The 17,151-nt window shown below is 35.4% G+C and overlaps 1 protein-coding gene and 1 long non-coding RNA gene across 2 annotated transcripts in view; one reads left to right on the top strand and one right to left on the bottom strand.

Annotated features, from left to right (window-relative positions):
• Positions 1-17,151, top strand: part of MIB1 (MIB E3 ubiquitin protein ligase 1) — a 125,958-nt gene that overhangs the window by 35,082 nt on the left and 73,725 nt on the right. Inside the window, exons 7-9 of the mRNA XM_057525992.1 lie at positions 2,191-2,374; positions 8,614-8,758; positions 16,323-16,456. Coding sequence (XP_057381975.1) covers positions 2,191-2,374; positions 8,614-8,758; positions 16,323-16,456 — 463 coding nt within the window. The remainder of the gene's footprint in view (positions 1-2,190; positions 2,375-8,613; positions 8,759-16,322; positions 16,457-17,151) is intronic.
• LOC103009319 (uncharacterized) overlaps positions 1-17,151 on the bottom strand; it is a 48,768-nt gene that overhangs the window by 2,744 nt on the left and 28,873 nt on the right. The window lies entirely within an intron of this gene.

Raw genomic sequence — 17,151 nt, 5'->3', positions numbered from 1 at the left:
TGGGGAGAGAGGGGTGAATTCAGAGTGACTGCTAATCGTTATGGGGGTATCTTTTTGTGGTAATGAAAATGAAATTAGGTAGTGGTGGTTGGTTTATACAACTGAATATACTAAAACCACCGAATTACACACTTTAAATGAGCGAATTGTATGATATGTGAGCTACATCTCAGTATAGCTCTTAATAAAAAAGAAGGAAAAAATCTTAACACAATTGAAGTTCAGAGTAGCATGTACTACCATATTTTGTCTTAAATAGTATCTTGTTTGTTGTTTGGAAATGTTAGGTTAACACAGATTAGGATTATTACTTGCAGAATTCTTCCTCAGTCAAAATTCTTTCTTGGGCAGTAGTGTTATTAGTAACATGACATTTGACTTCTAGAAAATAATCTTTTTTTATTCTTTATTCAACACCAATTTATTAAATACTTATCCTGTATTAGGCCCTGTGATTATGTTAGAATTACCAAGACAAACAAGACATGGTCCTCTGCTTTGAAGGAGTTTCCCTATTAATTTGGATAGACAAAGTCAGCAATAGCTGTATTAAAATGTTTTAAGTAGTTATGATAGGTGAGTATTCAGGCTATTCTGAAGGTACAAAAGAAGAGTGGTCATTTCAGCTGGGCAAATCCGAGAAAACTTAAGAGAGCATATTACATTAAGTAAGGTTGAAAGATTTGGTTTTCACCTGGGCAAGGAAGCGCTGTAGGCAGAAGGAACAACTTGAGTAAATAACTACTGTTCGGGCACTACACAGGTCTAGTAAATTTTGGAACTTTGGGAGTGAGGTAAATAAAGGGCACCATGACTGATAAGACTGAAAAGAAAACTTTTTGTATTTGAGTTTTATTCTTAACTGATCAGAGGCACTTCTTTCTCTTTGTGGTTGTTTTAGAAAGAAAGTTTACATGGTTATAGGAATTTAGTAAGCAGGTTTTTGTGTGTTGTGACCTCTCAGAGCCTTTTATATGCTAAGGACCATTATAATAAGGAAAGGAGGGTATAATATTGCCATATTGTAAAAGTTTATTTGACTAGGGAACCTTTTGTCCCTTGGAGTACCCTATGGGACTAGGAGAAATGTGTTATACACTGTGGTACAACTTTTTGATGGGGTATTAAGTAGTCAATAGAACGGTGGTTATGAAGATGGTAGCAGCATAGGAAAATGCTTATGTATAGGAAAGAAGAAATCCGAGTCCAAATTTGTTTTGATACAGTGATTACAAGGATGTAAGATACCCATACATGGCAATTTAAAACTAGATAATATTTTTATCCATGAGATTGGCAATGATATGGGAAAATAGTGTACTCTTTGTAGAGCTGTTTGGCTCTATCAGAATTGTAAACAAATATATACTTTGATTAGGTGGTTCCTTTAAGAATCTCTAATGAAATACTGACCCCCATGTGCACAAAGATGTACATACAGTGATGTTCTTTATAATATTGTTCGTAATAATAGTGAAAATGTGGAATTACTTTAAATGATAGTCAATAGGAGAATCGCTAAGTACATTTGTGTATATAGATGCTATGGAATACTCTGTAGCCATTAAATCAAAATAAATAGATCTATATCTGTCACATTGAAAAATAAATGTTCCAGGATGCATTCTCTGAGAAAAAAGAAGTCACGGGATAATATATATATGTATATTATGATCCCATTTATGGAAAACAAAACAACTCTCTCTCTTATAACCATCACTCTGCATATTAATAGAAGATCTTCAGGGCTACGCAATGGAGTATTAACTGTGGTGTCTAGTGGGGTGGGGAATGGTGATCCCGGTGTGTTTGTGTGAAATGGAACTTTCGCTTTTACTTTACATGTTTATGAAATGTTTTAATTTTTAACGAGTGTGTATTACTTGTTTTTTTGAGTGTGTGTTACTTTTTTTATAACAATTTTATAAGACATGCAAGTGCGAATAAATCTAGACAGAAGTGCTAGACAGAAGTGTATCATAATAGAGTGGTGAGATTATGGATAACTCTTTTCCCAAATCTGTATAATAAAATCATAAAAAGAAATACAAATCATTCAGGATGTAATTGTAAAGGATTGCTTTACACTGTTCATGTGTTATAAAGCTTTTTTCCCTGTAACGGTTAACTAAGAATTTGTGCTAAAATTAAGTAAACTTACCCATGTTGAATTTTGGCTTTGATTTTTAGGTGGACCTTCAATCCTGCTGTTCTCACTAAAGCAAACATTGTCCGAAGTGGGGATGCCGCTCAGGGCGCAGAAGGAGGCCCCTCGCAGTTCCAAGTGGGTGATCTTGTACAAGTTTGTTATGACCTGGAAAGAATTAAACTTCTACAGAGAGGACATGGAGAATGGGCTGAAGCTATGCTCCCAGTAAGTACATATAAAATAATTTGGGACTAGGAAATACACCATGTTTATGTAGTTTTTAAAAGTTTTTAAAACTTTGATTTTAGAAACTAAATTAGCGTAATCCTTTGAGAATTGTAATCTTCATTGGCAGCTTAACATATGTATGCCTTTTATTTTCTAACTTATTTCAGTTAGATTAGCCTGGGAAGGTCCAAAAAAGAGCTCTAGTTAATATTTTTTGATAGAGCTTTTAGTGGAGAATGTAATGTTGGGGTGAGGCAAAGAGGCTTCCTGATACTTCACCCCAGAATGAGAGCGACGTGCTCATCCAGTCACCAGCAGTGCTGGACCACCGCTGCTCTCCTCACTTGGGGGCATGCCTCTCTAAAGCTTAGACTGCAAGAGCAGCTCAGGACGTGTGCCTTCTGAGACAGCTTTGCTCCCAAAGAGCTACAGTTTAATTTTTTATTTAGTCATTCAATACATTTTTCGTCAAATGTTCAGCAGTAACAAAATAATTTGTTTGTTCTGCCCTCTTTTCATTCATCTTTCTCTTTCTCCATCTTTTCCTTGCTTCTGTCCTCCTGTCTCCTTCCTTCTGTACTACCTGTTCCATCCTGCCAACTGCCCTTAACTGCCTTGCCCTGTATCCCATTCCCTTCCACCTTGCTATATCCTCCTCTTCAGCCCTCCACTTTGCCCACTCCCTGCTCCTGTCTCATCCTGTTACAAATCCTGTCTTCCCAAGTCCCATCCCATTTAAGCACCTCCTTCCTGTCCCATGTACCTCCCCTCCCACCCCCTTCATATGGCATCCAACCCACCCTGGTGTGTTGTCCAGTCCCCTGTCCTGGTCAACACCTTTTTCTCTTCCTGTCCAGCCCCAATTCCTGCCCCATTTGCCTTCTGCCCTCTCCCTATCCTGTCCAGTCCCCCTTTCCTATCCTTCATGATGTCCTGTCCCTCCATCAGTCCATTCCTCCTTTCTGCCTTAGTCCTTCAGCAGATGTTTTAGCAGAAGCAGTGTGCCTGTTAGCCTTCAGGGATGTAATAGTGAACACAACAGAAAAAAAAAATCTCTGTTGTTGTGGTACTTTCATTCAAAGACATTTCATAGTTTGCACATGATGCTGACATTTTTTATTGCTTTAGTTAGGTATTGAATAAGTGATAGTTGTATTTCAGGACTATATTTTAGAATCATTATTTTTCTCCAAAAAGTTGAGTTCTATATAATCCCTCTTTGTTTTGTTTGCTTTTGGTATTAATGTTGGTTAAAAAAATGTATTAATATACTTCAGGCCTCACTATAGTGTGGTGTTACTTAAAATGTCATTTTTTGACGTGTTTTATAGGAGCTATATATACTATTTAAAATTATTTTATAGTCAAGATGTTTTTGTTTTTTCCCCTTATCAGTGACACCTTATAGCATCTTCCATCTGTTGAGTGCACAGTTATTCTAAGCACCGTGCTGAATGATGTATACGTACATATGCAGCACATGCTATATATATGTATACACATATATACATAAACATACAGACTTTATTTGTCTTAGGAATATTATAAGTAGGTGGTGGTATGACATCCTTATTTTAAATATGAGGAAATCAGAACTAAGGTAATGAACTGGAATTTGAACCCAAGTCTATATTACTTCAAAGCCTGTCTCCCATATTAAGCTGCTGTATAAGCAAAACCTTTAGGTAATTTCTAGAGGGCAGTACTGGGATCCCAGTAGTGATGATGTAGATTTGAATCTTCTCAAATCCTCATGATTAAAACAGTCGACAACTAGATTAGTTAGCATAACTAAAAAAGCTACAAACATCTGTAACAAAGCCAGGTGATAGAATAGTCTTTTGAACCTTAAAATGTGAATGAGTAAAGATAAACCATTGACAGCTACAGGGTCTGCATCTGTGTGGCAGCAGAGAGAATTAATGGAGCATCAGGTGGACCTGAGAAGGGGGAAACTCCAGAACAGCTTATGAGTATTCATTGGTTAGTGTGGTAGATTAATGTGATAACAACAGCCGAACCTGGGAGGGCTCTTGTAGACTCCAGTTTGGGGTGAGAGCAATAGGTCCATGCTAAAGTCTGAAGGGACTGGAGTAGCCTGGGGCTATAAACTTTCCAGACCAACCAGCCAAATCTCCCTTCTAGGGCAGAGCCCTCCATTGAGGAGGAAATGCTGGGAATAGAAGCCAGATTGAGTAGGGTAGAGACAATAGGCACAAAGGAAAGAGCAAATCTAGGTAAAAGTTGGAAGGGATCATGGTCGAATCCCTATGCACTGTTATTATTGAAAAAGGAGAATAAGGAATAGAATAACTTCTCTACAGACAGATGAAAGTACATCAGAAAGATATGCACGGAAAACTAAAATCTAATAATTCAAAATGAGCTAAAAAATTAAGAAGATGATAAAAGACATGAAAGGATGAAATAAATCATAATTAGAAATGAGGTAGAACTTAGGAAAGAATTTTAAAGAATTCATTTCAGAAATGAAATAAGCTAAAAGCAACATAGAGCAAATAAATACAACAGATAATGCCTTAAGAGAAACAGAAGGTAAAAAGGAGGAAAATTTTTAAAATCAAAAAGATAAAATGTATTTGAGAGAAAGTGACAAATACAGAATATCTAATATATGTGTATTAGGGAATCCTTGCAAAAAGGAAAAAACAGAAACCAAAGTAATGGAATATAACAAATGCTAAAATTTGTAATTCCAGGAAAGTTTACCTGAAATTGAAAGATTTGAAATTAAATATTAAAAGGGCACATTGCATACCTGGGAAAACTAACCCAGAACACCAAACACAGAGCCATATTCTGGTAAAATAATTGAATCTTCAAGAAAAGAAAAAATTCTTTGGGTATCTAGGAAAAAAGACCAAGTTACTTACAAAGGAAAGAAAATCAGATTGTTGTTAAGAAAAAAAATGTGATCTCAATGTTTTATGCCAGAAAACAATGAAATAACATTTATTTAAGGTGCTCAAGGAAGGAAAGCATAAGCTAAGGATTTTATATATAAGCAAACCGACTTTCAAGTACTGTAAATGCTGTAGACTGTTGTGAAATATAAGAATCCAGAGAATCAAGTCCCCATGAGCCTTTTCTGAGTAATCTACTAGAGAATTAGTTTTAGAAAACCAAAATGACTGAAGAAATATCAACTGAAGGACTGGTAGTGATCATTAAATACATATTTATTTATTGAACTAAGATTAAATGATAGTTACAAAGGAAAGGGTAGAGTTTATAATGGTTACATGATCTAACAACATGAAGTATGACTGTCAGAAAATGGGCTGGGAATGCAGAGAGGATATGGTAAGTTTAATGAGCTGTTTGATTGCATTTTAGTTATTAATTGGGACTATATAAAGTTTAATATAAACTTTATATTTAAAAAAGCAAACAATGGAAGGATTAACCATAAAGTTAAAAAAAAGTTTTCATGTATAGAAAGGTAATATGATATGGGGGACAAAGGTAGAAGGGAAACATCTTTGAATATGTCTTGTTTTATAGATTTGACTTGAAATCACATGTATTTTATACAATTAGAAAACAAAATTAAGTTCAAAAAGGAAACTCCCAAAAGTGGAGAATAAAATGAAACGAATGAACCTAAGTGTGTTTCCTGTTGGCTTAATCATACAGAGAGGAAATTCCAAGTGATTTCCAAACACAGTAGTTTGTCCTTATATCCTTATAGGAGGTCTATGCCCTTCAGAACTGCATGAAAAAAAATTTAACAATTTTCGTAAATTTATTGTTTGTGATAGTGTTGATATTGTTACTCTGAGACTGTTGTGTATGTAATATGACAAAAAATCAAATGAGCAGTTATATGATAATTCTAATTCTGTTATTCCCAATGACCCTGAGGACCAGAATTATCAGAGTGGCAAAAAGGAGACGCAGATGTAGTATAGAAGAGGTTAAGAAAAGACCCTGTAGGCTGGAATTTGAATTGCGAGAGTGTTGAAACTCACGATTTATTTTACCTTTGTTTTAAAACACACTGCGCCCCCCTCCATTTCCTAGCTCTGTCCATGAAAAGGCGTGGAAACAGTGACCATTCCAGTAACAATAACCAACCTTAGTGCCTAGATTATGGTCTCGAAATAGCCTTTCCCTCTGTGAAGAATCAGGGCTTTTTGGAGAAATGGCTCATTCTAGTTCTTTGGCAGGAAGTGAACAAGATGAGCCTCATACCAGATAGCAAGGAAGGTATCAAAGATTTCTAGGTGATGTTAAAAAGATCTAGCCGCCAATTCGAAGGGTTTCTTACCAAAGACAGATCAGTCTATTAAACTGCACCAATTAGTAAAATTAAGATTGGATGAATCTTTATAGGACGAATAACCCTGTTTCTTCAACAAGTAATTTGCAAAGAAAAAAAATGTGTAGGTTTTGTTAGGAACTTGATTTAAACAAACTAAAAAAAATTGTCATTTGTGAGGCAATCGGAAATTTGAACACTGACTAGTACTTTATTTTATTATAGAGTTACTGATAATTTGGGGTAGGTTGATAATAGTATTGAAGTTATATTTTAAGAAAAAGAGTTTACATGACAGAATAATACAGGAGGGGAGAATGGGTAGGGAAAACAAGATTGGCCATGAGCTGACAATTGTTAAAACTGGTTGATGGGTACATGAGGATTCAATATACAATTGTCTATTTTTGTGTGTTTGAGATTTTCTGTAAAGAACAGTTAAGGAGGAAAAAAAAAAAAGAATGCAGCCTCAAAGAGTTTGAGATGATGGTGGAAAATTCCAGGTGAAAGTATCTAATGAGAAGTTAAAATTGGTGTGTGTTTTGGGGCGAGGAGAGGGGTAAACAGGGCTGGAGTAGTATATTTTGAAGTCTCTGGAAGTAAGACGATAGTTGTCAAGTGGATTAAATTTCCAAGAAAGTAGAGTGAAAAACAAGGAATAAAGTTTGGGAGAATGAACAGACTTAGGAATCTGAAGAAGGAAAAGGAGTCAGTGAGTGGAAAAAGGGAAGGAACAGGCAGGAAGATAAGGCTGTCATCCAGAAATCAAGGGAATATTTTCAAGAAGTTGGAGTCAGATGCTGTGGAGAGGTCAAAAGAGAAAACAAGTTTAAGGGCAGTCTCCTCTGTGTTAGGAAATAGTCAGATATTATCACTACTCTTCACCAGTTTTCTAGTGTTGTTATTGGCTATTCTGTTGTGCATAAGAGAATGGGTTTTGGACCTGAGTTTGAAATGGGGCCAATAAGATTACATAGCTTTCAGGATTTTACGTATTAGGTGAGTCAATACGTATAAAGCTCTTAGAACAGTACCCGCCACATGAGGGCTGCTGCTTCTGGTTGTGTTCCGTACCTAATTGCTCTTCTTACTCCATATATTTAATAAGCATGTTACTTCTACATACTTCTGTTTTGAAATCAGGCTTGATTCCAAAAAGGATTTAAACATAGATGTAAGCTTTGAGCCCTTTTTGGTTTAAATTGCTTTTTTTAGAAATTAGATTTTCTTTTTTTAGGCTAGATTGATGATGATTTTGGACTACTTGAGTTACAAGTTCTCAAGAAGTATCTTATGAGGTTAAAAAAGGATTGGGGACTTCCCTGGTGGTGCAGTGGTTAAGAATCCACCTGCCAACGCAGGGGACACAGAAGATCCCACATGCCGCGGAGCAGCTAAGCCCATGTGCCACAACTACTGAGCCTGTGCTCTAGAGCCTGCAAGCCACAACTACTGAGCCCACGTGCCACAACTACTGAAGCCTGCGTGCCTAGAGCCTGTGCTCCACAACAAGAGAAGCCACCGCAATGAGAAGCCTGCACACCGCAACGAAGAGTAGCCCCTGCTTGCTGCAACTAGAGAAGGCCCGTGCGCAGCAATGAAGACCCAACGCAGCCAACAATCAATCGATCAATCAGTCAATAAATTTACAAAATAAATTTACAAAAAAAAGGATTGAATATCAGAAACCAAGATTTTGTGAACTTTTATGAATAAAATAGATTGTCATGATTGTTTTATATCCTTGTGGAAATGTAGTTTTATTAAAATATTTTTAAAAGATACTCTTTAAAGTTTGCAACTAATAAACAACCCATTTGAATATGATTATCCTTTAAAAGTTTTTTTTTTATTAGGAATGAAGTAAAATTAGGACTTTAAATATGTAAAAACTGGTGATTGCTTTTTACGGTATATACTTCAGACTTGAAGCATGAATCTAATTTTTTTTAAGACTTTAGGTAAAGTTGGCCGAGTACAACAAATTTATTCAGACAGTGATTTAAAGGTGGAAGTCTGTGGAACATCTTGGACGTATAATCCAGCAGCAGTTTCCAAGGTGGCATCTGCAGGATCAGCCATTAGCAATGCATCTGGTGGTATGTTTTGTTTCATGTTTCTCTAAAAGTAATATGGTTTACATTAGAACATTTCCCAATTCCCCAATTCTTGTATACAGATAATGTTGTATATGTTCTTGATTTTCTCATAGATCACATAGCCTCACTTGAATATTAACTACCTTTTAGACTTTCGCTAAAGGTTTTTTGTTTTGGTTTTTCTTCTGCTTTTTTATATGATGAACAATCTTTGTTCTGGCTGAGGTATGCCCTGGAAAAGTTCCGTAAATATGTGCTTTTTCTTTGATATATCAAGGGCTTCTCCACATCAAATCTGAGATACCTGAAATTCAACATTCTTACTCCTTAGTCGGAAGTTTTGTTTTCTGCTAAAGAACCATCGCTTTCTTAGACTACTTTATTTTCTTTTTATTTCCAATATTATTGCTAGCCGATGGCTTTCTTTCTGGATATTTTTACATGTCAGCTATACTTCTTCTCTTGTCATTTAATAGGAGTTATATACATGCCACAATGAGTAGAAAGCTGTGTTGAGATGTGAGTATGCTGGATGCTTGGGTAGACCCATGCCCAAAATCTTTCCTTCTTATGCTCCAGCTTTATATATACACTTAGTTCATTCAACAGTAAATTACAACTTACTGTATGTGTATTGTTGTCATCCAGAAAAGAAGATAGAACCATAACTGTGAACAGTAAGAAAGTAAAGGAAAACATTGGGTGACCTCCAGTTTTATTTTGTACTGCTTTCTACTTCTTTGCTTCTGTCTTGTCTTTCCTGCTGAAATTTGCTGATGTATTTGAAGTTTAAATCATGTGGTGTTATTTTTACCTTGAGGTTAGACGGCATCACAGTAGGCTGACTTTTAACAAATTGAAAGTGGACAATCCTGCAGCCTGTGGTCCAAAAACCACAGTTACAGAAAGACAGAGAAGATGAAAAGGCAGAGGGCTATGTACCAGATGAAGGAACAAGAAAAACCCCCAGAAAAACAACTAAATGAAGTGGAGATAGGCAACCTTCCAGAAAAAGAATTCAGAATAATGATAGTGAAGATGATCCAGGACCTCGGAATAAGAATGGAGGCAAAGATTGAGAAGATGCAAGAAATGATTAACAAAGACCTAGAAGAATTAAAGAACAAACAAGCAGAGATGACCAATACAATAACTGAAATGAAAACTACACTAGAAGGAATCAATAGCAGAATAACTGAGGCAGAAGAACGGATAAGTGACCTGGAAGACAGAATGGTGGAATTCACTGCTGCGGAACAGACTAAAGAAAAAAGAATGAAAAGAAATGAAGACAGCCTAAGAGACCTCTGGGACAACATTAAACGCAACAACATTCGCATTATAGGGGTCCCAGAAGGAGAAGAGAGAGAGAAAGGACCAGAGAAAATATTTGAAGAGATTATAGTCGAAAACTTCCCTAACATGGGAAAGGAAATAGCCACCCAAGTCCAGGAAGCGCAGAGAGTCCCATACAGAATAAACCCAAGGAGAAACACACCGAGACACATAGTAATCAAAGTGGCAAAAATTAAAGACAAAGAAAAATTACTGAAAGCAGCAAGGGAAAAACGACAAATAACATACAAGGGAACTCCCATAAGGTTAACAGCTGATTTCTCAGCAGAAACTCTGCAAGCCAGAAGGGAGTGGCATGAAATACTTAAAGTGATGAAAGGGAAGAACCTACAACCAAGATTACTCTACCCAGCAAGGATCTCATTTAGATTTGATGGAGAAATCAAAAGCTTTACAGACAAGCAAAAGCTAAGAGAATTCAGCACCACCAAACCAGCTCTACAACAAATGCTAAAGGAACTTCTCTAAGTGGGAAATACAAGAGAAGAAAAGGACCTACAAAAACAAACCCAAAACAATTAAGAAAATGGTCATAGGAACATACATATCGATAATTACCTTAAACGTGAATGGATTAAATGCCCCAACCAAAAGACATAGACTGGCTGAATGGATACAAAAACAAGACCCATATATATGCTGTCTACAAGAGACCCACTTCAGACCTAGGGACACATACAGACTGAAAGTGAGGGGATGGAAAAAGATATTCCATGCAAATGGAAATCAGAAGAAAGCTGGAGTAGCTATACTCATATCAGATAAAATAGACTTTAAAATAAAGAATGTTACAAGAGACAAGGAAGGACACTACATAATGATCCAGGGATCAATCCAAGAAGAAGATATAACAATTATAAATATATATGCACCCAACATAGGAGCACCTCAATACATAAGGCAACTGCTAACAGCTATAAAAGAGGAAATCGACAGTAACACAATAATAGTGGGGGACTTTAACACCTCACTTACACCAATGGACAGATCATCCAAAATGAAAATAAATAAGGAAACAGAAGCTTTAAATGACACAATAGACCAGATAGATTTAATTGATATATATAGGACATTCCATCCAAAAACGGCAGATTACACGTTCTTCTCAAGTGCACACGGAACATTCTCCAGGATAGATCACATCTTGGGTCACAAATCAAGCCTCAGTAAATTTAAGAAAATTGAAATCATATCAAGCATCTTTTCTGACCACAACGCTATGAGATTAGAAATGAATTACAGGGAAAAAAACGTAAAAAAGACAAACACATGGAGGCTAAACAATACGTTACTAAATAACCAAGAGATCCCTGAAGAAATCAAACAGGAAATAAAAAAATACCTAGAGACAAATGACAATGAAAACACGACGACCCAAAACCTATGGGATGCAGCAAAAGCGGTTCTAAGAGGGAAGTTTATAGCTATACAAGCCTACCTAAAGAAACAAGAAAAATCTCAAGTAAACAATCTAACATTACACCTAAAGAAACTAGAGAAAGAAGAACAAACGAAACCCAAAGTTAGCAGAAGGAAAGAAATCATAAAGATCAGAGCAGAAATAAATGAAATAGAAACAAAGAAAACAATAGCAAAGATCAATAAAACTAAAAGTTGGTTCTTTGAGAAGATAAACAAAATTGATAAGCCATTAGTCAGACTCATCAAGAAAAAGAGGGAGAGGACTCAAATCAATAAAATCAGAAACGAAAAAGGAGAAGTTACAACAGACACCGCAGAAATACAAAACATCCTAAGAGACTACTACAAGCAACTTTATGCCAATAAAATGGACAACCTGGAAGAAATGGACAAATTCTTAGAAAGGTATAACCTTCCAAGACTGAATAAGGAAGAAACAGAAAATATCAACAGACCAATCACAAGTAATGAAATTGAAACTGTGATTAAAAATCTTCCAACAAACAAAAGTCCAGGACCAGATGGCTTCACAGGTGAATTCTATCAAACATTTAGAGAAGAGCTAACACCCATCCTTCTCAAACTCTTCCAAAAAATTGCAGAGGAAGGAACTCTCCCAAACTCATTCTATGAGGCCACCATCACCCTGATACCAAAACCAGACAAAGACACTACAAAAAAAGAAAATTACAGACCAATATCACTGATGAATATAGATGCAAAAATCCTCAACAAAATACTAGCAAACAGAATCCAACAACACATTAAAAGGATCATACACCACGATCAAGTGGGATTTATCCCAGGGATGCAAGGATTCTTCAATATACGCAAATCAATCAATGTGATACACCATATTAACAAATTGAAGAATAAAAACCATATGATCATCTCAATAGATGCAGAAAAAGCTTTTGACAAAATTCAACACCCATTTCTGATAAAAACTCTCCAGAAAGTGGGCATAGAGGGAACCTACCTCAACATAATAAAGGCCATATATGACAAACCCACAGCAAACATCATTCTCAATGGTGAAAAACTGAAAGCATTTCCTCTAAGATCAGGAACGAGACAAGGATGTCCACTCTCACCACTATTATTCAACATAGTTCTGGAAGTCCTAGCCACGGCAATCAGAGAAGAAAAAGAAATAAAAGGAATACAAATTGGAAAAGAAGAAGTAAAACTGTCACTGTTTGCGGATGACATGATACTATACATAGAGAATCCTAAAACTGCCACCAGAAAACTGCTAGAGCTAATTAATGAATATGGTAAAGTTGCAGGTTACAAAATTAATGCACAGAAATCTCTTGCATTCCTATACACTAATGATGAAAAATCTGAAAGAGAAATTATGGAAACACTCCCATTTACCATTGCAACAAAAAAAATAAAATACCTAGGAATAAACCTACCTAGGGAGACAAAAGACCTGTATGCAGAAAACTATAAGACACTGATGAAAGAAATTAAAGATGATACAAATAGATGGAGAGATATACCATGTTCTTGGATTGGAAGAATCAACATTGTGAAAATGAGTATACTACCCAAAGCAATCTACAGATTCAATGCAATCCCTATCAAATTACCAATGGCATTTTTTACGGAGCTAGAACAAATCATCTTAAAATTTGTATGGAGACACAAAAGACCCCGAATAGCCAAAGCAGTCTTGAGGCAAAAAAATGGAGCTGGAGGAATCAGACTCCCTGACTTCAGACTATACTACAAAGCTACAGTAATCAAGACAATATGGTACTGGCACAAAAACAGAAACATAGATCAATGGAACAAGATAGAAAGCCCAGAGATTAACCCACGCACCTATGGTCAACTAATCTATGACAAAGGAGGCAAAGATATACAATGGAGAAAAGACAGTCTCTTCAATAAGTGGTGCTGGGAAAACTGGACAGCTACATGTAAAAGAATGAAATTAGAATACTCCCTAACACCATACACAAAAATAAACTCAAAATGGATTAGAGACCTAAATATAAGACTGGACACTATAAAACTCTTAGAGGAAAACATAGGAAGAACACTCTTTGACATAAATCACAGCAAGATCTTTTTTGATCCACCTCCTAGAGTAATGGAAATAAAAACAAAAATAAACAAGTGGGACCTAATGAAACTACAAAGCTTTTGCACAGCAAAGGAAACCATAAACAAGACAAAAAGACAACCCTCAGAATGGGAGAAAATATTTGCAAATGAATCAACTGACAAAGGATTAATCTCCAAAATATATAAACAGCTCATTCAGCTCAATATCAAAGAAACAAACACCCCAATCCAAAAATGGGCAGAAGACCTAAATAGACATTTCTCCAAAGAAGACATACAGACAGCCACGAAGCACATGAAAAGATGCTCAACATCACTAATTATTAGAGAAATGCAAATCAAAACTACAATGAGGTATCACCTCACTCCTGTTAGAATGGGCATCATCAGAAAATCTACAAACAACAAATGCTGGAGAGGGTGTGGAGAAAAGGGAACCCTCTTGCACTGTTGGTGGGAATGTAAATTGATACAGCCACTATGGAGAACAATATGGAGGTTCCTTAAAAAACTAAAAATAGAATTACCATATGACCCAGCAATCCCACTACTGGGCATATACCCAGAGAAAACCGTAATTGAAAAGGACACATGCACCCGAATGTTCATTGCAGCACTATTTACAATAGCCAGGTCATGGAAGCAACCTAAATGCCCATCAACAGACGAATGGATAAAGAAGTTGTGGTACATACATACAATGGAATATTACTCAGCCATAAAAAGGAACGAAATTGAGTCATTTGTTGAGACGTGGATGGATCTAGAGACTGTCATACAGAGTGAAGTAAGTCAGAAAGAGAAAAACAAATATCGTATATTAATGCATGTATGTGGAACCTAGAAAAATGGTACAGATGAGCCAGTTTGCAGGGCAGAAGTTGAGACACAGATGTAGAGAATGGACATACGGACACCAAGGGGGGAAAACTGCGGTGAGGTGGGGATGGTGGTGTGCTGAATTGGGCGATTGGGATTGACATGTATACACTGATGTGTATAAAACTGATGCCTAATAAGAACCTGCAGTATAAAAAAACAAACAAAACAACTAATACTAAACTTTCATTGGGTTATTTGTATGGAAATATGTTAATATAAATGTTTCAGACATTACATGAAATTTCTAAAAATGTTATATTTGTATTTGTATGGAAATATGTATGGAAATATGTTAATATAAATGTTTCAGACATTACATGAAATTTCTAAAAATCTTATATTTGTATTTGTATGGAAATATGTATGGAAATATGTTAATATAAATGTTTCAGACATTACAGGAAACTTCTAAAAATCTTATATGTTCTGGTATAAGGTTATAAGTAATAATCCTAGTTATTACTTTAAAATGTATATCTCAGAAATAACTAATTTTCTTGTCAACTGCATTATTATGAACTTTCATCAAATCTTTAACCATGGTCATTTTTAAGTCTTCTGTCATTTACAGACAGTTCTGGGTGTACTCTGATGATTTTGCAAGTATGTTCCTATAAAAGGGTTTCATCTTCAAGAAATTCATGGAAAAGACTCTGACAAGTACAGGTTTCTGGTAACTGACTGTACTGCTGAACTGAATGAATAAGCATTTTCAGAACTCTAATGAAAAACTGATGAACTCATAAAAGTGCTAACAAAAGATCAAGATGAAAAAAAAAAATTAATTACATGGGACTGAGTGAACTGATGAGGATGAGTATAATTTTTGTGACTTTCTGTCTGAATTAAAAAAAAAAAAATCCCACAAGGACTCAGAGGCAAAGAATATACAAATCAATTTTCACTGCAAAGTAAAGGAGCTGTTACAGTGGAGGATTACTGGACTGAATGTCAATATTATGACATAGTATGAGTGTGTTTCATGTTTGGTAATTGCAATCATTGTTGCTTTAAAAAAAAAAAACAAAAAAAAAAACAACAAATTGAAAGTGAAGGATGGTTAATATCCTTCTCTCAAGTAATGTGGACTGGGTGTTGGGCCTCTGCCCCACTTTGTGACTTCTTTCCTTTCCAGTAAGTAGATCCAAGAGTTAAGGAGTAGAACTGGGTAGATTTGCTACTGATAAATGCTATTTAGGAAAAAAATCATATTTAAAGGGTTTATGTAAACATATCTCTGGTTCTTTCTTGTTTTAGTCAAAACCAATCAGTTGGCACCTTTGAAGTATGTTATTAACCCTTAGAGATCCATTTTTAACTGAAAATTGGTTTGTTCCTAAAATATTTCCCTGGACATTATAGAGATTATATTGCTTTTGAATGATAACCATTGATCTGTTGATCTAGTCTAAGATCTGTAACATTGAGCTCTGAGTGTCCATATGATATACGTAAGACCTGAAAGACAATTTGTATCATTATGATACTCCCATTGTAGTGTGTTCATTTATAATATCTTTGGTATGACTCCTAAATCTTGAATTATAGTTTGTATGTAACTCTCTTCTTTTTCTGAAATGTTAACTTGAAATACATGAATTGGAGTAAACTGGGAATAACTGGGGGCTTGAATTTAATGCAGCTTTATATGGTAGTAATTATAACATGCATGGGTAATATCTGTAGCATAGTACGAAAATAATATTAATGATAGAAATAATAAGAAAGGAAAAGTATGTATTGTAGGCATATGGGTAATGCTTGTCTGTTAGTAGTTAAGGTTTGAGATCCTCCTATATTAGCAGCTTTATTTGGTGCTTTACAGAAAGACTCTCCCAACTCTTGAAGAAATTATTTGAAACCCAAGAATCTGGTGACCTCAATGAAGAATTAGTTAAGGCTGCTGCCAATGGAGATGTTGCTAAAGTGGAAGATTTGCTAAAAAGACCAGATGTGGATGTGAGCATTTTAAAAATTATTTTGAAGCATACACAAGAATGGAATAGTTATAATGAACCTTATACTTCAACAGTTATTAATATTTTGCCACATGTGCTTCATCTATTCCTTCTTGCTTGTTTTTCTAAGGTATTTTAAAGAACACACTGGGCATCACTTCTTCATTGTGCATTTCTAAAAGATATTGACATTTTCTTAATACTGACTTTTTAAATTTTATGATTGACAAAATTTACTTTTAGGTTTTTAAGTAGTAGTGTCCTTTCGGGAAATTCAGTGAAATTTTCTCATATAAATGTTATCTTAAAAAAAAATGTTATCTTATTATGTTTAAAAAATATATTTTAGTAAATTTTATAAGCAATTTTCCATCTCTCTTTTCAAAACATTTAATCTAAACTTTTTCCCTCCCCTCCTTATGAAAATTGACTGTTTCATAGTTTATAATGCAGGTGAATTAGGGGTCATGCATTTTGTGAATCTTCATAGTTTATGTTGTAATTTTACCATTTACAAAAGCCATATTTTAAACGGGTTCAAAATTTAAATTTTGGTTCTCGCTTAGTCATCCATTGGCTTTGTCATTGCTACTGTTGTGGCACCAGTATGAGGTCAGTACCAGCCAAGAGACTGTAGGTTGAGTGTCAATTTGGATCATTGTCACTGTGTAGTGAGGACTTTTGTTGCCACATTTT

The sequence above is a fragment of the Balaenoptera acutorostrata genome, chromosome 13, assembly GCF_949987535.1.
Source record: "Balaenoptera acutorostrata chromosome 13, mBalAcu1.1, whole genome shotgun sequence".
NCBI classification, from domain to species: domain Eukaryota; kingdom Metazoa; phylum Chordata; class Mammalia; order Artiodactyla; family Balaenopteridae; genus Balaenoptera; species Balaenoptera acutorostrata.
The sequence above is the reverse complement of the archived record's forward strand: the minus strand, read 5'-3'. Positions and strand labels throughout refer to the sequence as shown.